Below are 21,365 nucleotides of genomic sequence, written 5' to 3'. Positions count from 1 at the left end.
GGAAAAGAGTGAAGCTGGGAGCCGAAAGATGAACTCTGCAGCTTTAGCAGTGGAGGATCCATGTCCACATGTGGTGCAAGAGCACTGTCCACAGGACCCTGCCAGCAGAGCACTGGTGTCACAGCCTGGACACATTGGGCCAGCCCTGGGAGCACAGCCACCCTTCCCCAGGCCCTGACCTCAAACACCTCCACCATTCCTGCCTCCCTCACAAAATGACAAAGTTTCTGTAGGACAGACAGTGAGGAGCTTTCCTCCTTCCAAACAGCCCAGATCCCAAACCAGAGACAGTGAAAGCAAAACTGCAGGGCTGGGCCTCTTGCAGAGCCATCACACCCCAGCCATAGTGCTGAGCAGAGGCACCAGCACCAAAAGGAATAAAATGAAACTCTCATCATCTGTCCCAGTGCTGCGACCTGTCACTGGCAGCTGAACAGCTGGGTATGACACCCAAACCACAACCTGCCAGCACAGGCAGAGGTGATACAGACCCAGACCTGTCCCTCAGGCAATGCCAGCAGTGACAGCTGGCTTCACTGCTGGAGCCCTCCTAGAAAACCACAGCAGCTCAAAGTGAGAGACATTATTGTCATCATATTGCAAAGCTCCTGTACCTTCTCAGTGATTTCTCATGGGTATCTCCTCACAGCACCTTCTCAGTGATTTCTCATGGGCATCTCCTCGCAGCACTGACTCCTTCACAGCACAACCAACAAACTCCATCTCTCTTCTCAGCCAAAAACTCCAGCTCTCTCCTTACCCAGCTAACCCACTCTTTTGTAGCACTCGTCTTCTTATTGGACACAGCTCTGGCCTGTTCCTAATCTTTGGGGATTAGTGCAGCTGTAACCCCTCAGGTGTGAGATCACCTTCTGCACTATCTTTATTTTCTTACATTCTATTCCTCCACAACACATAACATGGGGCCACTGAGGCAGAGAGCTGGAGAGAGCTATGACACCTCTAAAGCAAAAAAGGAACAAATAAAAGCCTGCATTTCCAGGGCATTATCACAGGTCTGCTGTCCCAGGGAGGTCACAAAGGCACAAAGAACCAGAGACACAGCAGGGCTGGGCAAATGCAGTGACAATGCCCAGGCAGGGCCACCACTGTCCATGCTCTGTTTGCAAACAGGAGCAAAACACACACGCAAGGACAGAAAGGGCAGAAAAGGCTTGCTCAGAAACAGGGACATGACTTCGGGGAGATTATTCACCAGACAAGACAAGGTCCTTGCCTTCCACCCACAAACCAGGCAAGGATTCATTATCTCTTGTAGAGGGTGCTGGAAACTAGAGCAGCATTCTGTGGCAGAGATGCTCAGCTGGCCAGGTTTCCCAAGCACCCTCTTCTGCCACACCAAGGGATCAGGGAGATCACACTAATTGTTGTGATCCTGCACTCCTTGCAGAGCACAAACCCCAAAGGCAGCTCCAGCTCTCCTTCAAGAGATATTTTCACTCCTCTGCAGAGAAGCACTCTCTTGGCTCCCCAGAGCTCACAGGTTTTCCCCCGTGCTGTGCTGAGGCTAATGGTTATTGACTTTTAGACATATTTTTTCCTCCTCCCTTCAGATTTTGTAGCAGCAGCACTTTCATCCACTTGGAAATGGTGCAATTAAACCAATTTGGGAACAATTTGCAGGTCTGTTCTGCAGGAAGCACTAAGCAAAGCTGTGCTTCCCAGCATTTTGGGAAAAGATTCATACACTCCTGTAGCTCTGAATGCATGCCCTCAAGCAGGGAAAGTGCAGAGATTCACACTGACATGAAAATCCCTGTGACAGACTCCTCTAAATCCACCACACCCAGAAGGCAAGGAAGCGTTTCACACCTCCTGCAAGTAGGAAGTGTGAGAAGGAAAGAGATGAAAACTGCCTTCCTTCACCCAAACCTCAGTCACAACTCCCATCCTGGCACTCACACACCCACTCCTGATGCCATCCAAGGTAACATGGTGTCACACAGGGCTTTGGGCACCTCAGAGCTGTGTCAGGGATGGCAATGCTTTAGAGCCCAACACCACAGCAAGGGCAGCCCATGGATGGCACCACAGATGCCTTCACACCACCTGGAGCTCACGGGCAGCCAGACAGAACCCACCAGGGCCATACCTTCCTCCACGTCATTCCTCAGGGAAGCCTCCAGCAGAGCAACGCTGGCCTCAAAAGACACTTTCTTCCTGTTCACAGCGTTTCTCTTCTTCTCATGCTTCCTCTTCTTGTGCTGCATCTCCTTCTCGTACTGGGCCCATTTCTTCAGCTGCTGGGCCCTGCGTTTTTGGGCTGCCCTCAGCCTCTCCAGTGTGGGCACCTTGTCCAGCAGCTGCAGCTCGGTCAGCAGGTCCACGTGGGCATCCATGGCTCCTGCCCAGGCAGGGGACGGGGAGGATGGCCCAGGGGGAAGGGATGTCCCAGCACAGCTCCTCTGGATGGCAGCCTCCCGCTGCTATACCAGCATGCTGAGGCTGAGATGGGGAGGGCCCATGGCAGGGTCCGGTGGGAAGGTGGTGGGAAACCTGCAAGGAGGAGAAAAGCACGAGAGATCAGGTGTCAGCAAGCACACTGCTGGAAAACACAACAGGCAACACCTACCACCTCAAAAGGCAGCTAACTGGGCTTTAATTGCTCTAATTGCTTTAATTGTTCTTACCAGCTTTGGTGATTTCCCTCTTCCCCCACGCCAAATATCCCAGCAAAACCCTCTTGATTGAGCAGAGGTTCCACTGTGCAGCTAGGTCATGTCTATTGCTCACATTAACCCTCTCCTATGATCAGAATAAAGTCTTAATGAGCAAAGACCTTCCACATGTTGGATACCATTTGTCAGAGACTTGGGAGCAGTTTGAGCACTGAGACTCCCATCCTTCCCTGGGCTGGTCCTCTGTCATGGACATATTTACGAAAAATCCTTTCCTTAGGATTTTTTCTCCTGAGAAGCTGAGAGGCCTCAGAAACAAAATGTAAACATTGATTATCTGCTGCTGTGGAATGCAACAGATGCATCTGTGATTGGTCTTATGCAGTTGTTTTTAATTAATGGCCAGTCACAGCCCAGCTGTCTTGGACTCTCTGGTCAATCACAAGATTTTATTATCATTCCTTCTTTTTCCTTGCTAGCCTTCTGATTAAATCCTTTCTTCTATTCTTTTCGTATAGTTTTAATACATCATTTTCTCTTAATATAATATATATCATAAAATAATAAATCAGCCTTCTGAAACATGGAGTCAAGATTCTCATCTCTTCCCTCATCCTGGGACCCCTGTGAACTCCACCACATTTGGTGACCCTGAGTGAAGACAAATTCCACATTTGGTCAGCCCCCAGAGGAACACCACAGATGCCACGAGGCCAGACAGGTTTGCCCAGAGGAACTCTCCCCACCAGGAGCATCATCTGTGCTGCTCTGCCTCATCCACCCAGCCCCAGCTGAGGAATGATGGATAGACCTGCCTCTCAGGTGTTAATAACACTTAAACCACCTCAGCTCTTAAAAACATGGGGATGGTGTTCATTTCTCTCTTCCCTCAGGTTTCTCCTCACCACACACTAAATCACTCTGGTTTTGCCGTTCAGGGTCCACAAGCAATGAGAGCAACAAGTTCACAGCTCCTGACCCTTGGTGTGATCACAACAGAAACCTCTGAGCAGGGCCACCCACAGTGACCAACCATCACCTGCTGCACAGGAGGAGGAAACACAGCCCACATTTCAGGAGATGTGCATTTGAAAGAAAGCTGAAATCACAAGCAAATTGAATTTATCCTTTCCAATCAGACCTGTGCAAAGCACATTGAATGGCTCATGCAAAATCCAGGTAAGCAGCAAAGAATCAGGTATGAGATGAGAGCTTGTGTGGTTCAACCAGCTTGGAGGGGACAAAGAAAAAAGAAAAATAAAGTGTTGATGGGAAAGGGTGACTGAAGGACTGAAGTGTTGACAAATACCTGAGAAAGCCTCAATAAGACAGCTGAAGCTCAACCCTGCTGCTGCAAAAGAAGAAGCAACAGCTTTGTAAGCACTGGATGCAGAGATTCTATGGGAAAAGTAGTAAAGGGGAGGCAGCTGAGAGCCATGGTGAGGATATCAAACCTCACCCAGCTGCCAAGGTGAGGACACCAAACCTCACCCATCCAGGTGAGGACACCAAACCTTCCCCAGCTGCCAAGGTGAGGACACCAAACCTCACCCACCCAGGGAAGGGAGGAAAAGCCCCAGCTCATCCCTGTCAGAGGGTGAAGCAGCCCATCAAGGAGACTCAGTGGCTGCAGGGCAGCGTCCACAGCACACCCACCACATCCCAGGGAATCCTGGCTGAGGCATCCACACCTACTAAACACTGCTCCAGACCTTCCACAGGGCTTTGACCTTCCCTATAAATATCTGGGCAGACTGAGAGCGAGACAGGCCATTTCCTCCAACAGATAATTGGTTTGGGAACTGAAAACAAACAAACTCAGCCAGAGCACACAGGCAGGTCCAGGCAGCTGCTTTATCCAGCAAATGGTCAAGGACAGCTTCAGCAGCACCTGCAAACCTTATTCTGAAAGCTTCAGGATAGACCTGAACAGGAAAAAAAAAACCTGCTTAATCCCACAAGAATTTAAGAATGCAAAAAATTGCTTTAGTTCCACACAGGAACAAACCCAAATGCCTGCAAAGTGTTTCATAAGGGAGCTACTAACTCAAAATTCAAATTCAATTCACTTGTTTGAGATGGAAAATAGCAACTTGTGGCTTTAGCATGGCACTGGAAAGCAAGGGGAGGGTGCCATGCAGCCATGGGAAAAGCACTCACAGCACTCCCTGACCCCTGCCCACAGCCCCCACAGACTGGGACTCACTACAGCCCCCAAAAACCCCACAGAAAACGCATGACTGCACTTCCCAAACAGCTTTTCCTTTGGGACAGACATTTCCCCATGCAGGCACTCAGCTGGAAAGCTCTTCAGCACCTCTGGTGAACTCAGCTGCTGCCCCTGGCAAGCATTCCTGGGCAGTATCTCTGCTGGCAATCTCAGCCTCTGCTGCAGCAGCAGCACAGTCTGCAGATCTGAAGGCCCAGTCACAATACCTCGAAGGAGGGGAGATAAGGGCAGGAAATGCCTCTCAGGATACTGCACAGGCACTCCCACCTCGCTCCTTTTCCAGGCCACTTCTGCCATTGTTTGCTCAGAGATGAACAAATATTTTCCAAAACATACCTGGAGTAGAAACGGGGACCTCGTTCTGCAGGATTGCTAAAGCAGGAAACTTTATTTCAATGTTTCACAAAAGAGGCTGGAAGTTTTCTTGTGGGTTTAGGACTGCACCTTGGAAAGTGCAATTTATAAGCAAAGGACAAGTGTGCCATGTTTCAGCTTTCCTGCATGCAGCTTATCCTCCAGCAGCTCTCACAACAGCAGAAATGGGAGATTCAGGTGGTCTGCAAAGGGGAGTGGAATGGAGAGGGGAGATCCACACACATCAAGACATGTCTAGAAGTACCAAATGCCAGCATGCCTTCAATTCAACCAGAAAATGAACCTCTAAAGGAGCTAAAAGGTCACCCTGAGAGCTCTTCCTGAAGTGGACACAGCTCAATCTCTCCCAGACATAATTCCCTATCACTCTCACAGACCCTAGAGCCCCAGAAAAAAGACTCTGCCCCCATATCTGCCTGCTTTCCAGTGCCCTGGTTCCTTCCCTGCTCCTAAAGAAATGGCACATTGACTTGTGGCACAAACAGGTCAGGCTAACTATAGCTCAGGTTGAGGCCCCAGCACTTGTTTACCTGCAAAGTGACACAGAAGTGGCTGTGTGGGTGTCTGTGGCTTGCAAGGCATCACACTTTGGGTTCTGTTTTATTTAAAGAAGCAGAGGGGGCAGGAAGAAAAGCACTTTCCTCGTGTGGGACCGAGCTGAGCAGTTTCCATGAGCTCAGCACAAGTGGTGCCACCACTGTGAGCACATCCTGCCCCACACACATACACAGACAGAGCCCCTGGCCCTGTGGGACAATGGGGCCATTGCAGGGGCCAAAAGGAAGGCAAGGCACTGCTGCCATCCCCCTCCTGCCAGCACTGCACCAGGGAAAGGCTCACTCTGACCAAAGCTTGGCTCCAAAGAAGGGCACACAAGCGTTGGCCAACACCATCGTGGGGGTTTTTGGTAAATTTGCATTTCCTGTGTGTTTTGTATCACCTGACTCAGCCCAAGAGGACTCTCAAGGCAAGGTTACTCACTGCCAGTGCAGGAAGAGACAGCAGTTCTGTGAAGTGGGGCTTCACTGTGTCAGGGCTGCAGGCTGTGCCACCAACACACAAATCCTTCCCATTTCACTCTTTGAGCTTGGAACCTGCCTCCCTCAAAGGTCAGAACCAAAGGTTCTCATTTCCTCCACCAGCACACACTCAGAGCTGCCCCTTGACCTTCCCATTAAGCATTCAACTTTCAGACAGTTTGCCCCAACACTGCCGAAGCTGGAGCTGGGTCTGGTAAAGCAGCCACAAGGCTGGAGAGGCTCCTCATCTCCCCATCTGCTGATGGAGCTGGAGCTGAGACCTGCAAATGCTCTGTCACATCTTCCCAAGACAGCACTTAGAGCACAGCATGACACTGATGCAGAGCACAAACACTCACAGAAGCCCTTCACTTAAGTGTCATCAACTGATTTCAGTTTTATTCCACTTTAAAAACACAAAAACCACCCACAAACCATGGAAGAGCAACCTTTGAATGGTACACTTTGAAGTGAAAGACTGGAGATTTTTTAAAGTTTTCAAAGAAAGGGAAAGCAGAAAACTTTAGAAGTGGCTGCTCTGGGCCTAAGGAGATTGTTTCCAGCCACTGGATTGCTCATGGTGAGGCACCTGCAGGACTGGGCTGGATGATCAGGTGAGGTGTCTGCAGCACAAAGTCCAGCCAGGGGCATGAGCAGACAGAAATAGCCCTCTCCTCCCCACACCAGGCTAATCTCTCCTCTGGAATTGGAAACCCAGCACCAAAGCCTCCAGCAGGGATCTGAGTGCATGAGCAGCCAGCAGAGGTGGTGGTGCCTGATTTATTTATTTCATGAACATCAACACCTGCACCACGGCAAGGTGAGCAGCTGCCAAATTCACCTTTTCTGCTCCCTGTGAGGACCAAGGCCAATCTGTGCGTTCAAAATGCAAGGTGACAAGCCCACTGCAGCCCTTCTGCTGAGCCCATCCTCTGGAGCAGGCACCAATGCAGAATTCACAGGATTTTCCTTTGGCACTGTCCCTGCCGAGGGACACAGGCCAGCCAGACGTGTGTTCTGCATGGGTGCAGAACTGCTGGCCAGGATCTCCCCAGGGTCTGAAGGAAGCAGCAGAGCAGCTCTTCATCACTGGGTTCCCAATGAGACACAAGAAAAAGCCAAACAGAGCCAGCCAGAAAGGCACAGAGAGGAGGAGGAGACAGCCCAAGGGCGATGGGAGCAGGAGCCCTGTGCTGGGCAGGAGCTCCTGGGGTTTGGGTGGTTTATTTGTTTAATTCGTAGAGAGAGCATCAAATCAAGGGGGTCCTTCATGCTTAGACCACCACAGCCTAAAACTGTTTGTTTTTTAATAAAACTGCCTCTGTCACTTCCTGCCTTTTGGGAAAACATTTCATTAAAGGACACTGCCCTGAGCCCCACCTGGCACAGCCTCACACATCACAGCTGGGGATTGGCCACAGGGTTTTCACACAGACACACAGAGGGGTGACACCAACAGTGACCACATGGCAAACTGGGAAGGGTTTCAAATCACAAGAGCAATTCCTCCACAGAATCACAGCCCCAAACCACTCATTTGCACCTGCAATGCCACAGGACACAGCCCCATTTCCTACAGGGCCATGTTTCCTGCCTCCTGAAGGCTTTCCTATTTTCCTGAAGCCTAAATGTTTATTTCTTCTGCCAGGCAAAAGTTGTACCATGTCCCTTGTGTGACACAGGTGGGCACTGACACCATCTCTGGCCATCAGGGCTGTGGCAAGGCAGAAATCTGCCCACAGCCCACGGGCACATCAAACCACAGCTGGACACACACCTCAGCCAGCACATCACAGTCACCTGCACCAAACCCCTCTGCAGAGCATCCACAGGGAGCAGATGAACACAGATCAGAGCCACTGCAGAGCCACATCACCACCTCAGGATTGTCATTTCCAGTCCTGTGCTCCTGCCACAAGGTGCTGGTGGAACCTACAAGCTCCTCAATGCTACTCTGAGAGCTCTGCCTGTTGCTTTTGGTGGCAAATTCTTCTTGCTCACTGTGTGATTCTCTGTGAGCCCCACAGCACCCACAGGTTAACCACATGGAGGAGTGAAAATGATGAAAATTGTTGCTGCCTGATTTAATGTCACTGGTATCCTAGAAGTAAACAGCTCCTTTCCTCACTCAGGGCTTCAGCTACACTTTAAACAGCAGATGCTGAGCACTGCCAGAAGAATGGTTCCTCCTGAGGGAATGACACGCAAAGTGACAGGAAACATAATTTAAAATATATATATAAATATACACATATAAATAATTATATATTCATATAAATATATAAAATATGTAAATATATAAATATATAACCATATATAAATATATACATAAAAATATATATTTATATAATTTACATATAAATATATATTAAAATATATATAGATATATATTTAAAAAATATATATATATAAATGTATATGAATTTCAGCCAGGACCCCTTAGGGAACACAACTCCTACACCTGCACTGGAGTGTTGGTGGGGAAGAGCAAGTACAGAAATATTCTGGGTGAGAGATCTCATCAGAAATTGGGAGAGATTCTTGGCTTTCCCACAGGTTTCTTGTATGCAAATAAGTAACTTAATCTGTGCCCCAATTACCTCCTTAAAGGGAAGATACTGTTTTACCATCTGCAGCAAAGGAACTTTCATTGCTGCCTGCTGCAAGGGTGCATCATTGTAAAATATTTTTCTAGCTTGATAGAAAACTCGAAATTTCAAGCTAAATTCTGCTCCAGAGAATTAAAAAGATTTTGGTTTGGCTGCTTTATCTCTAATTCCAGATAATCTCTCTGTCTTCAATGAGCTCCTTCCCAGCAGAGAGAATAAAATACAAGCAAAAAGAAAAAAAGTGAAGTAAAAAAAGTTCTCTTTGGAGCCAACACTGGTAATACAAAATTTTAAGTGCCTCTTTCTTTCCTCCTCCCATCTGTTCCACTGCTAACAATACTGGCAGTTGTTTGAGGAAAACCCCTCAGTATTTTCACTATATATTTCCTGTAAACACCCAACACAGCACAATATACATTCTTTTTCCTATCAATATGTCAACGTGGGCTTCCTTAAAGAAATTTTAAAAATTTAAAAACCCCTTCTGTGCCAGGCAGTCTTCCCCCAGATGAGTGTGCAGTGAGGAGTGACCCAAACCTGGTGGTGGTGCCCAGACCCAGAGGGGGTGGAGGAGGAGAATTCCATCTGGGGGCTCAGCAGGCACAGCAGGGCAGGCTTTGAGCACAGCTCTCACCCAGGATTTAGGAGCACACCAGAGCATTAAAGCTAAACCAGCTCAGATCTCGCTTCCCTCCACATGGCTCCTGTGCAGAGCAGCCCAGCACAAGGCAGCAGCACCTGGAGGTGTTTAAAAAACCTTCCTATAAAAGATCTGCAGAGCAAATGCACCTTTCTGCTTCTGCTCCAGCACAGCCCTTCAGAGCTGCCACCTGTGACAGATAACCAGTGGTTGACTCTCACAATTAAAGGGCAAATATTATATATTATATATTATACATTATACATTATATATTATATATTATATATATTTTTATATATATGTTAAGGGAAGTTTTATCGATTTATATTTATGTTTCACCCCCTCCTTGCATTCTTATCAGGGCTGCTTTTGCCCTGTCATTGTTATCAGGGACATTTGGGAGGGTTGGATCATTATTATGGCAACAGCTGACCTCCATAAAGATGTAGGAGGTGTCCACCACTGGACAGTCAAGAAGGAGTTGATGGGCAGAACTTTGGGAAGGCCTAAAGGGTTAAAAGGCGGAACATCAATTTTTTGGATGAGCACATGGTGGGAAAAATCCTTTTCTCCCAGCATTGTAATATTTTCTCTGTTCAGTTTTCTGTTGTATTTTTGATAAGGTTTTAATAAACATGCTAGATTTTGAAAGTGAGTACCATTTCTCACACATCTTTCTGCATTAAGCTGCCCTTGCCTGGGGATATTTTCAAATCTAGAAGTTCCATGTGGATGGTTTTCCCATTCACTAATAGTTGGGGGTTTCTTCTTTCCCCTCTATATTTTTCCCCTATCTTCCTCACCAGCCAAGCTCCACTCTCACTGGCTCTTCCTCCACATCCATGGGCACAATGGGTTTTTCCAGCCCCAGTTTGAAGTGTAACTCTAGCTCTAGTCCAGTTTGAGCTCTAGCTCTACTCCAGGCACAGGTAACAACTTGAAGGATGCTCTGGAGCTGTAAGAACTGCTCAGCCCCCTTGTACTCCCCAAGGGGGACACCTTGGGTTCCCATCTCCTTTCAGGTCTATCAGTGAATCAGTAAAAACAGACACCCTGGGCTCTTGGCTATGAAATTCCACAAGGAGAAGGGAGGGGGGCATTTCTGCCAGCTTGAACTTGAAAATCCTTAAAGAGATTTTGAGTTGAGTTAAAAACCAGAAAGTTCAGGGCTCAATTTCCAGCTAGAGCAGAACAAGGCACTCCCCTTCAACCCAGTGCACAGAGAAACCCCACTCAGCAGCACTCACTAATTGTCCTGATTGCTTTTCTCCCTGAGCTGGGTCTCAGCACATGGAACCAGAGCAGAGCTCTCCCCTCTGACCGTGCCCCAGACAGCTCCAGGGAAGATGATGCTTGAAGACAAGGAAATTTTATTCCTCCAAGAATCCAGCACACACCACTCCCCTCTCCACTTTGCAGAAAAGTGTCTGCTAACAAAATTTATCTGCAGCATCAGAGGAGCAGCAGGATCCCTGCCCTCCGGCAAAGAGAGGAGGATCAGAATGGGATTTCTGTGCAAACACGAAGAGAATCCCAACTTCCCTCGCACGAGAGCAGCCCCATCCTCTGAGCCAGGCAGTTAAATATTGAAGGAAAGGCATGCAGCAGCTCTGATTATGTGGAACAAAAATTAATTGAGGGCATAAGTCTCCGATTGGGCTCTCAATTTATTTTTTTTCACAGCACATTATATGGGAGTGGGGATTGCAGTGCAGACACCTGCAGGGAAAGCAGCCCGACCCCATCTGTGACAGTGATATTACCTCTTTTTATTTGTTTTTCTGGTTAGAGCTTCCATTTTTTATCAACCCTGCCACAGACAGATGTGTGGAGGCTTCCAAAACTGCATCCCTCTTCCTGACATTTTCAGCTACACATTGAGAGATCTGTAATTTGGAAAACAACAATTTTCCCTCAAAACAGGCTTGAAAATGAGACATGGGGAAAAATAAAAAAAAAAAAAAAAAAGCAAACCCAAAGCTAATTTCCAACAGAATCTCAAAAACACCACTGGAAAAGCCCACACCCTTCCCTCAAGATATAAATTACAACCCTGTTCACACCCTCACCCCACTCTTTTTAACAGAAATCCTTCCATTGTTTAAGCCATTTACACATATTTTGGCCTACGGAATAAAAAATAATCCTAGGAACAGCCCTATTGTGGCACAGCAACAAGCTAGATAAGTGCTTGGATTTTCCATTTGCAGCTCCTGGGCACCTCAGGCCGTGCCAGGGGGATGTGCCAGCAGCAGGGAGGGCTCCTGCAGGGTCCCAGCAATGCACAGGGATGGGAATTCCCACTCCAGACATCCCCCATGCAGATGTGCACCTCGAGGGCTGTGCCTTCTTACAGGGAGTTACCATCCAGCAGGACTGCATTCCACATTTTTATTGATTTTCTGGGGTTTTTGCCACCACAAGAAAGCCCTGCCTTGCTGGTCTCTTTCCAAGGAAAGGTGAGATTCTGTCACCTTTGTGGCACCACGGTGACAAAGCCACTGATTGGCAGAATTTAAAAGCATTTGCTACACACCTGACAGCAGGACTATTGATTTTGTGGGAGATTTATGAGAGGATTCTCTTCCCAACCATCTGATCCATCCATTTTAACCAGCGGTTGCATTTAATTACCACTAACAAAATGCTCTCAACCCTAAAGCTTATGGACATTATTGACATCATAACAATTCCAATAATCCTCAAAAGGCCTTAACAAAATAAGATACAATAACACCCTGTGACCCATCCTTCATCCATCAGGGAGCCTGTACAGCTGCTCAGGATGGTGTTACCCTCCTGCCTCTGCTGAGCAGGGACAGCAGGGTGTCCACAGGAGAGTAAAGAGGTGAGACTTTGGGCAAAATTAATTATCCATGTGACAGCGTGGGATGCTTTGTTCCAGACAGCTCAAACATCTGGATTTGCTGTCTAGGGTTTAACCCTTATACCTTGGTGAACTCCACAATGACTTCTTGACTTAAAACACGCACAGGTCACGAAAAAATTAATCCTCCAGTCCCCCCAGATTCTGCAGGTCAAGTTTGGCCCCCAGCATGCAAGAAGGGACCCTGAGGCTGCTGATCCAACACTTACAGAACCCCCCGCAGCACCCTATAGCTGCTACAGGGTACCAGGGCCAGCCCACTCACAGCAGCGCCCACCATCAGCACCAGGGCAACCCAGGCTGCTTTCCCTGGGAGCCTGCAGGAACATTACAAGAGCATCTTCTAGAAAGTGGGAGCACAATACTGGAAGAGGACAAAGGCTCCTTAAGATGCAGATGAGCAGAAAGCTGCACGGGAAAAGGGAAGCAGCACCGCCTCTCCCTGCCCGCCCGCTCCGGAGGAACTCGCCTTATCTCACATGCGAGCCAGGAGATGGAAACAAAGTGTTTAGCTAGCAGAATGCTAACAAAACCTTAGCACGGCTCTCTGCGGCGCCAACATCGCCAGTTTCACTCTGAAATCAGACTCTGGGAGCAGCTTGCCACTGCCTTGCTTGCGAGGCAGATTTTCTGTTGCTGAAGAACCTTTATTTTTATCAACCCGCGCGTCACCATACGTGCCCTACTTTCTGTGCTTTCTGCATCTCCTCTTGGCCACAGTCAGGATGGTTGTTGGCTTGACTCGCTGCTCTGACAATACAATTGCTCTGACATCTAGTTTAATCAAATATTTACCACTTACTCGTTTGAAAATAGGGTTTCTGATACTTTAGATTAACTTGACTTGCGAGCATGGAACCAGAATTACTGGTACAGCAATTCACCAGTCCAGTTCTTACTTTGCTTCTGCCATTTCTGGGATTACCAGCACAAGGACTCTGCTGCCACAGGCCAAGGAGGACCAAGGGAAACCTCGGAAAACCTTTGAGAACCTCAGCCATTGATGAGCCCAACATTCAGACATTCTTCTCTGCTGTTCCAATGTGCAAACAGTCAGAGCAGCCCAGGAGAGACTCTTTCCAAAGATACCAAGATTTAAAAGCCTTAGCTGGGAAGAATGGCTGCTCTTAGGTGTGGTGGTGCTCACAGGGGTCCCAGGAAGAGTGAAGAGACGAGGATCTGACTCCATGTTTCAGAAGGCTGATTTATTATTTTATGATATGTATTATATTAAAACCATACTAAAAGAATAGAAGAAAGGATTTCATCAAGAAGGCTTGCAAAGAAAGGAAAAGAACGCAATGATAACAAAAGCTTGAGACTCTCAGAGAGTCCGAGACACCTGACTGTGATTGGTCATTAATTAGAAAGAACCCCATGAGACCAATCACAGATGCACCTGTTGCATTCCACAGCAGCAGATAACCATTGTTTACATTTTGTTCCTGAGGCCTCTTAGCCTCTTGAGAGAAAAAATCCTAAGGAAAGGATTTTTCATAAAATGCGGCTGTGACACTTAGGGAAGAGTTTCTGCAGGGCTTCCTAGGCAGAGGTGGCAACCCTGCCATTTGGTAGGTACCTCACTTGAATGTTTGTTCTGAGAAGAAATGTTCTTTGGATGGCAGAAAAACCAGTGCAGAAGTCAAATTCAGGTAACATGGGCACCTTAAAGCCTGAAATCTGACCTGCTCCAGCAGATGGTGGGGATAACCCTTCTGCATCCCAGTGACAGCCCTGCAGCCCTGCTCCCCCCCACTGCTTTGGGGGGCTAAGCAAAGCCCACCCTGTACAAAACCCACTTAACTTCACATGGCAGATGAACTCTTGCTCGAGACCTCACTAGTAAAAAGCCAAGTCCTCCACAAATCCCTAAATCTCAGCTTAGCCCCACCAAGGAAAGAAAATGAAGGTGTTACTGGACACCTCACAGCCAGCACAGGGTTCTCCTCCTGCCATCCTTTACCCTTCTCCTTGGAGGAGTATCTGATCTTTGAGTTGCTGTGCCAGTTACCAAGCAGAATCTGTGCCCATGAAATGCTGCCAAACTCCAACATCACCACATGGAGCACCTCAGAGCAAGGTCTGATACTTGGGGTTTTTCCTTATGGGTCATTAAGGATGCCATAACATCATATGGAGCAGCTGGGATAAAATTAAGGCAACTGGCCCTGATGAATGGAGCTGTGCATCCCCATCCTTCCCTCCTGAGCTGTCCTCTCTTCCAGAAACACCCAACCTGCAACTCCTGCCCCTCCCAGCTCAAGGGCAGAGCAGCAAGACATGGCAGACCCTCACCTACAAAGCAGGACAAGAGCAAACTCCCAAGGAAGGTCTCTTGGCGGCTCAGGGTGAGAGAAAAGGAGGGGGAGAGTTGCTGCCAGCTTGTTTGTGTGCACTTAGGGTGGCATTCCCTACCCTGTAATTGTTGCATAATGAATTTAGCAATGGAGTTCAAGAGCAATGAATCATTCAGGCCAAGAAAGCATGAGTCAGCTCCCCAAGAATCAGGAGATGTTAAAATTACATACATTTAACTTGAGCTTGACAAATCCAGAGGAGCAATGTCCCAGCAGCACAACTCAAACCATCATGCCAACATACTCACTGCTCCTCCTCATGAATACAAGACCACAGCAGCACCAGAGCAGAGCCACTGCAAATAATTTACACCTTTCACCCCTGGCCAGCCCAAGTTATCAGCCCCAGCTCTGAAAAACCACCTGATGCTGCCTCTCAGCTGCTGCTCACACTGACTCACTGAGAAAGGTGGCAAGCCTGAGAAAAGCTCTTTGCACAATCCTGAGCACTCAGGATGCTCATTTCACTGAGTGCCACCTGCTCAGGAGCAGGATGGGGACAGGGGAGGGTGGCAGAGGTGGCTGTGGGAGCTGCAGTCAGGCTGTTGGAGCAAAGCACAGAGCTGGGGTGGGAAAGGAGCACAGATCTCTGTCAGGGATTGAGAATGAAACAGGGCAGACTCATGACAGAGAAGGATGCCTGAATTAAGGAGTGTGCGTGGATACAGAGAAGACTTCAGGAAAAAGGTGTTTTCCTGGCTCTGGTAGGGATCCTGCTTGAGCCATGCCCTGTATTTTGCATTTACAGGGCCTGCATAGATGGAAGGAAAGTTGAAGTGAGATAGGGCGCGAATTCAAAGCAGAACAACTATTCTGGGTTAACTCCCCAGGTGGCTTCTTATTCTAGAGTGGCAGTACCTTTTTCTAGTTTAACTCACTGTAAAAATAGATTAGGCCAACGGTTCTCATCTGCAAGGCCATGGTAGCTGGCCTGCTGCTTTTAGAGCATCCTTAATTGGAGCCTGGCTATGGGGACACAGGGGGCTCTGGGTGCAGGTGTGGTACTCTCAATTTGGGAACACCACATTAACTCAAACCAGGAGAAAAACAACCACCTGCAGGAGTGTCTGCACTGCCACAGGGCTGTCCCTCAGCAGGTGCACAGGACACACAAGGCAGTTATCACTGCATTCTTTTCCTTTCCTTGCAAGCCTTCTGATGAAATCCTTTCTTCTATTCTTTTAGTATAGTTTTAATATAATATATATCATAAAATAATAAATCAGCCTTCTGAAACATGGAGTCAGATCCTCATCTCTTCCCTCTTCCCGGGACCCCTGTGAACACCACCACATCTTCCTGCTGTGCTCTCTGCCCACCATAACCAAACAGCACTGCAGCAGACCCACACCTGCCCTTTACAGCACCCCAAGGCCTCCTTGTAATGCCATTTTTGTTTGAGGTTCCTTTGAATTTACCATTTATCAAGCTTCCATTTAGCCCCGTTAATCACAGCCTATCAAAGCTCTTTCAAATGCAAACACGGAAATGTACCCAGCAACTGCACTCCTCCCGTTTATCCTCCTCCTGCTGGAATTATGGAGGGCTACAAAGCAGGAACGCCAACCCACCTGTCTCATGCTTTTCAACCACTTCCCATGGGATGAAATCAGCTGACTATTCTGGAAAAAAAACCAGACTGATCTCTTTCCCTGCCAGCTAGCAACATTCAAGGAGAGCAAACAATGTGTTGTGCAGGAGAAAGAGCATCCCTGTGAAAGTCAAGGGGAGAGGCAGATGGGCGGCTCCAGCAGCTCAGCACCTGCAGCAGCACATGGATGCTGTCTCTGGGAGCAGGGACAGCCAAGCCACCTTTGTCACAGGCTGTGCATTTCCTAGCTGGGCCTCTAGAGCCAGGGATCTCACAGCTCACTTAATCTCCGTCAAACGATACACCATTTTTTTTTTTTGCTTTGTTTGGGTATTAAGGCTTAGCCTTCCTCAAGCTATTCATTCCTTTTCCTCAGTGCCTACGTGGCTGTTAACCCCAGTGCTGACATGCTTCTGAGAGCTGCCAGGAACAGCTCTGTCAGGAGGAGCCACATCACCCTGCAGGTGTCGTTTGTCCAGAGAGCAGCGCCGAGTCCTGACTCAGTCCTGTCAGAGCCCCACTGACAAACCCTTGCCCACTGCTGTGAGACCCACCATGCTGCATTCATTCCTCTCCCCTCCCCAAGTCTGACAGCTTTGCTGCTGCTCTTTGCTCAAGCCAAGCCCAGCACACTGTCCTGATTTCATCCCTGGGAGCTATCCTGATTTCAGGGGTGAGGTGCAGGTGATTCCCACCCACCGTCAGCTGCCCCTGGTGCTGCTGCCATGGCCAAGCACCCCATGCTCCACTCTGAGCCTGCAGCTGAGCAGGACCTGACCTAGGAGTGGGCTTTGCCTTACTCAGAGCTGGACCCAGCTTGCTGTGGTACCACCCTGCACCTTCAGCCAGCCAGCAAAGCACCCGGGCTCCACCGTCCTTTCAGGAGCAGCACCTGCAGAGAAAACCTTTCAAAATATACTATCTCTCTCTATATAAAGAAAAAACACATTGGATGGTAAAAAGTTACAGTCTACAACTGTGCAAGCTCTACACAAGGCTCTGGCAAGCAGCAGAGCTGGTGAGGGGCTGTGGAGGGGAATGTGCAGGGGAGCGCTCGGGAAGGAGACAAGAAGAGACAAGCAGATTAATAGAAGACGACAGATTTCTAGTAAGATTGTGATAAGCCTCTTGAAACTTCCCTAAAGGATGAGCCAGCTGGCAAGCCCATCCTCGGAGGTGGTGTAAGTCGACTAACAGCCCTGCAAAAGCCACCAGCTGACCCCTTTCACACATCCCTGCTCACTCCTGCAGCTGCCTAAGCATGGAAAGCTGAGCAGGCCACACCTGGATGTTCTACCCTGGCACCCACCTGCAATTCCTTGCAGAGAAGCCACTGGCCCTGAACTGTTTAGAACAAGCAGCGAGGTCGGGCTGACCCCAGCACAGCACAGCTCACTGCCCTGCTCTGCTGGCATCCAGCACTGCCCACAAGGGGTTAACCCCAACCCCTGTCCCCAGTGTAGGGCCACGAAGCTGCCAGGCATCTCTGGGAAGTGGCACACGGCTCCTGGAAAGGGCTTTGCCAAAGCAGGGATGGGAATGGCAGGGTGATGAGCAGGACCCTGCATTATGCTTTGCTTTCCTTCCTAAATTCAGCTCTGCTGGGATCCCCCCAGAGCCAAGTCCTGCAAAAACACCACACCCCAGTGAACAGGTTTAACCTCTGAGGAGGAAGAGGAGAGGGCTATCCACAGGGGAAGGCAAGCCTGAAGAGTGAAGATTTTTACCCTTCAAAGGACAATACCTTCCAAACCTGCTGGAGATGCAGTGGACACCACACCCAGGTATGGCCAAGAGAAGGAGTTCACTGTGTCCCCTTGCCAATGCCACAACAAAACCCTGTCACTGCCTGAAACTGGAGCTCTCACCTGGAGCATCCTCCTCAGGATAATGAACAGCAGCAGCCAGTTTATTTGGTATCAGGCAAGTTTTTCTTCTTAGGCCAATTAGCTGCTGATATAATTTGCCCACCGAGGTCACTGAATCATCATTTAGCAGTTTCAAAGGAGATGAGATGAACTGCAGGCCAATTTCCCCCCTCCAGTTCAATGAGTGATTCAAAATGCAGTTAATGATAGTGGCTCATAAGTATCTGGCAGAGGATTTGAGAGAGCAATTTATTGCCCAAAAAGAGCTTGATCTCTTTCAGCCAAAGCAGCTCAGCTGGTGAAGATGTGGGATGTGATTTTGCCACCTTGCTTGACATTTGTTAAATACTCAAGAGCTGCAAAACTTAAGTCAGACACAAAAAGAAAAAGGAGGAGATGACCCAAAATCAGGGTAAGGAAGGTCACAGTTAAAATTCACCCTGTCACAAGCAGGCAAGAGACCTCTCAAAGGATGAGGAAAAGAACCAAGTAATAACCAACAAGACTTTCAGCACAAATCCTGCATTTTTGTGAGTTTATATAAGATAAAAATGAGACACCCCCTCATCCACAAAAGCTTCATTATTTGTCAACCTCAGGCTTCGTAACCAGTAAACACTGGTTGATGTTTTTCTTCTTGCTGGATGAAATGTGCCTAGAGGCAACAGGCATTTTATAAATTATTAAACCAAGGGAAAATAGGGTTCCAACAAAGTGACTGCAGAAGCACTGAGGAGTTGGTACAATTGGTACCAGCACACTTACACAGAGTCATTTTTCCTACAACAACTGACTCAACAACAAGACATTGTTAGAAATGCACATCCTGGACACGTGGTCTTGATGGCAAAAAGAAGATGTGATATCTCAGCATTTCATCACATCCATCACACATATCTGGAGCTCAACACTTTAAACCTTATTTTTCTTACTAAATAGTCACTTATGTTTTTCAGTCAGAGGGAAAATTAGCTTTTTTTTTTTTTAATTCCAACCTCATGAGAGATCTTAGGATATAAAGCAAAACCCCTGAAAAAACTGTAATAAGAGTATTATAATATCATCCATCGCTTTTTTTATTGAACTCATAGCATTGAGAAGGAAAGGAAGGAAAAAACATGAATGAAAAAAGTATTCACTATCAGGGTTTAATAAATTACATCTCTCACAACAAACACAACCCACCTCCAGACTAAGTTCTGTTCCAGCCAGAAAAAACCCTTCTGCTTTCTGCCATAACAGCACTTGGCCCTTCCATCTGTGAAAAACCACTTAGCAGTAATGGCAGGGCTCAGGACAGCAGGTCAGGGGAGGCTGGGTCAAGGTGACAGCGAGGGCAGCCCGGGCAGCCGCTGCTCCCGAGCTTCCCTGAGGGTCTGTTAGGGAACAGGAGGGATCAGAGACGGGTTTGGGGTTTTTTGGGTTTTTTTTTTCAGGTTTGTGAACCCTCTCCTTTCTCTGATAATTTGTGAAAAGCCACTTTTCCAGCTATTACCCTACTGCAGTTTGAAGCATCTTCCTCCTCCTCCCCGAGCGCTTTTCACCGTGCAGAACAGATCTTATCACGATAAGCAAATAGAGATAAACCAGAATTTGGTGGCTTGTCAGTCAACCAAAAGCATCTCTGCCACCAGTGCCACCTCAGGCCCTGGTGCTGGAGAAGGGGCTGAAGTTCAGACTGAAGTTCCCCGGGTCCGCCAGAGCCTGAAGGAGCCTGTCCCCAAAAGCCCTTCACCCCACCTGAAATCAGCACTTGCAACGCCAATTTCAGCAATTACGGTTGCTTGTATTTACGCTACCTCGAGTCCATTTCTTCCACACCCCTTTCGTGCCAGGAGGGCTCGGAATTCCACACGCAGCGAGCAAAACCCACCCACGAACATCCCAGAACATCCCCAGCGACCCGCGCTGCAAACACCGCTACAACCCGAGCCACAAAGCTGCGCGGAGAGAGCGAGGGGGAAGGAACATCCTCATCATCTGTGTGCCAGGGAAGGGGCCGGGCTGAGCCGAGCCGGGGTGAGCCCAGCCGGGGTGAGCCCAGCCGGGGCTGAGCCAGCTCCAGGCTGGAGTTCCCCAAACTCCGCCGTGCCTACAGCAGGAACCGCGCCCGCCCGCGCTCGCAGCACCCCCGCACCATCCCCGGCCGGAGCGAGCCGGACCGAACCGAGCCAGCCCCGATCCCCGCCCGGCCCCGGCCCCGCACTCACCGCGGAGCTGCGCGCAGCCAGCCCGGCCCCGCAGCGCGGAGCGGAGCGCAGGGAAGCGCAGGGAGGCAGCGGCGCCGCGCAGAGCCGGTCCCCGCCCGCCTCCGGCCCCCGTTGCGGCCGCAGCTCCGCCCCGAGGAGGGGCCGGGGCCGGAGGCGGGCGGGGAGCGGCGCCCGCCCCGCAGGTGAAGGCGCGGAGCATCCCCGGGGATGCTGCGGGAGCGGCCGCTGCGGGCTCTGGGCACAGAGGGATCGGCCGCGTGGGGCGGGCGGGGCGGTTTCTGTCGCCGGGAGGGGTAATTAGGATAAATAAATACATATATATTTTTAAAAAACCTCTTTGAATTTCTTTGGAAGGTCGCGCCCCTGCCTGCCTGCCCGCCCAGCTGCCTATGGGTAAGGTTTACCTTGACTTTTGGCTTAGCACAAGGATGCTGCTGCCCCCACTGAGGCTGGAAGGTGGATATGTGGTTTAGAAACTCTTTTGCCAGGGTTTTTGGCATGAATATCTGAGCCTGGCAGCAGGTTCCTATTTGCTGGGATATGTTCCTATATGATGGGGTTACAGAGAATTTTTTAGGAGGAACAAACCCCCCCCAGTGCTCTGTAACATTGCTCTAAACGCAGTGACTGATACCAAAATCAAAGGCTGTTCCTGAAGTGTTCTGTATGCCAGTTTTATAGGCAGATAAGAGCCATTGCCAGGAGTCAAACCAGTCACTGGAGCTGGGAGAGAAGCCAAGAAGCCTCCTGGGGCAGGGAGTGACACTGGGGAGCCCACACTCACCCACTGGGAGCAGAGCAGATTCCTCATGCTGCTGTCAGATATTTTGTCTGGGATCAGTGGCATTTTCCAGGGTGCAATGGGTTTCAGAAGTTTGGAGGATTAATCACCATGGACTCTATTTCTCCTTGGGTAAGAGCCTCCTCCCAGGATGAGCAG

The 21,365-nt window shown here is 49.0% G+C and overlaps 1 protein-coding gene across 3 annotated transcripts in view; it reads right to left on the bottom strand.

The window, feature by feature from the left end:
* The window catches only part of PPP1R16B (protein phosphatase 1 regulatory subunit 16B), a 64,310-nt gene extending 43,740 nt beyond the window's left edge, over positions 1–20,570 (bottom strand). The window contains exons 1-3 of one of the 3 annotated variants that reach the window (XM_074553416.1): positions 20,426–20,563; positions 11,276–11,398; positions 2,114–2,517 (exon numbers count right to left, since the gene is read on the bottom strand). In XM_074553416.1, the coding sequence (XP_074409517.1) occupies positions 2,114–2,360 (247 nt within the window). In that variant the 5' untranslated portion in view covers positions 2,361–2,517; positions 11,276–11,398; positions 20,426–20,563. Of the gene's footprint in view, positions 1–2,113; positions 2,518–3,948; positions 3,991–11,275; positions 11,399–20,425 lie in introns of all 3 variants that reach the window. The other 2 variants (XM_074553417.1, XM_074553415.1) reach the window with 2 other exon arrangements.
* Positions 20,571–21,365: the final 795 nt, after the last annotated feature.

This window comes from Zonotrichia albicollis, chromosome 17, assembly GCF_047830755.1.
Source record: "Zonotrichia albicollis isolate bZonAlb1 chromosome 17, bZonAlb1.hap1, whole genome shotgun sequence".
NCBI classification, from domain to species: domain Eukaryota; kingdom Metazoa; phylum Chordata; class Aves; order Passeriformes; family Passerellidae; genus Zonotrichia; species Zonotrichia albicollis.
This window is presented reverse-complemented; position numbering and strand designations above follow the sequence as displayed.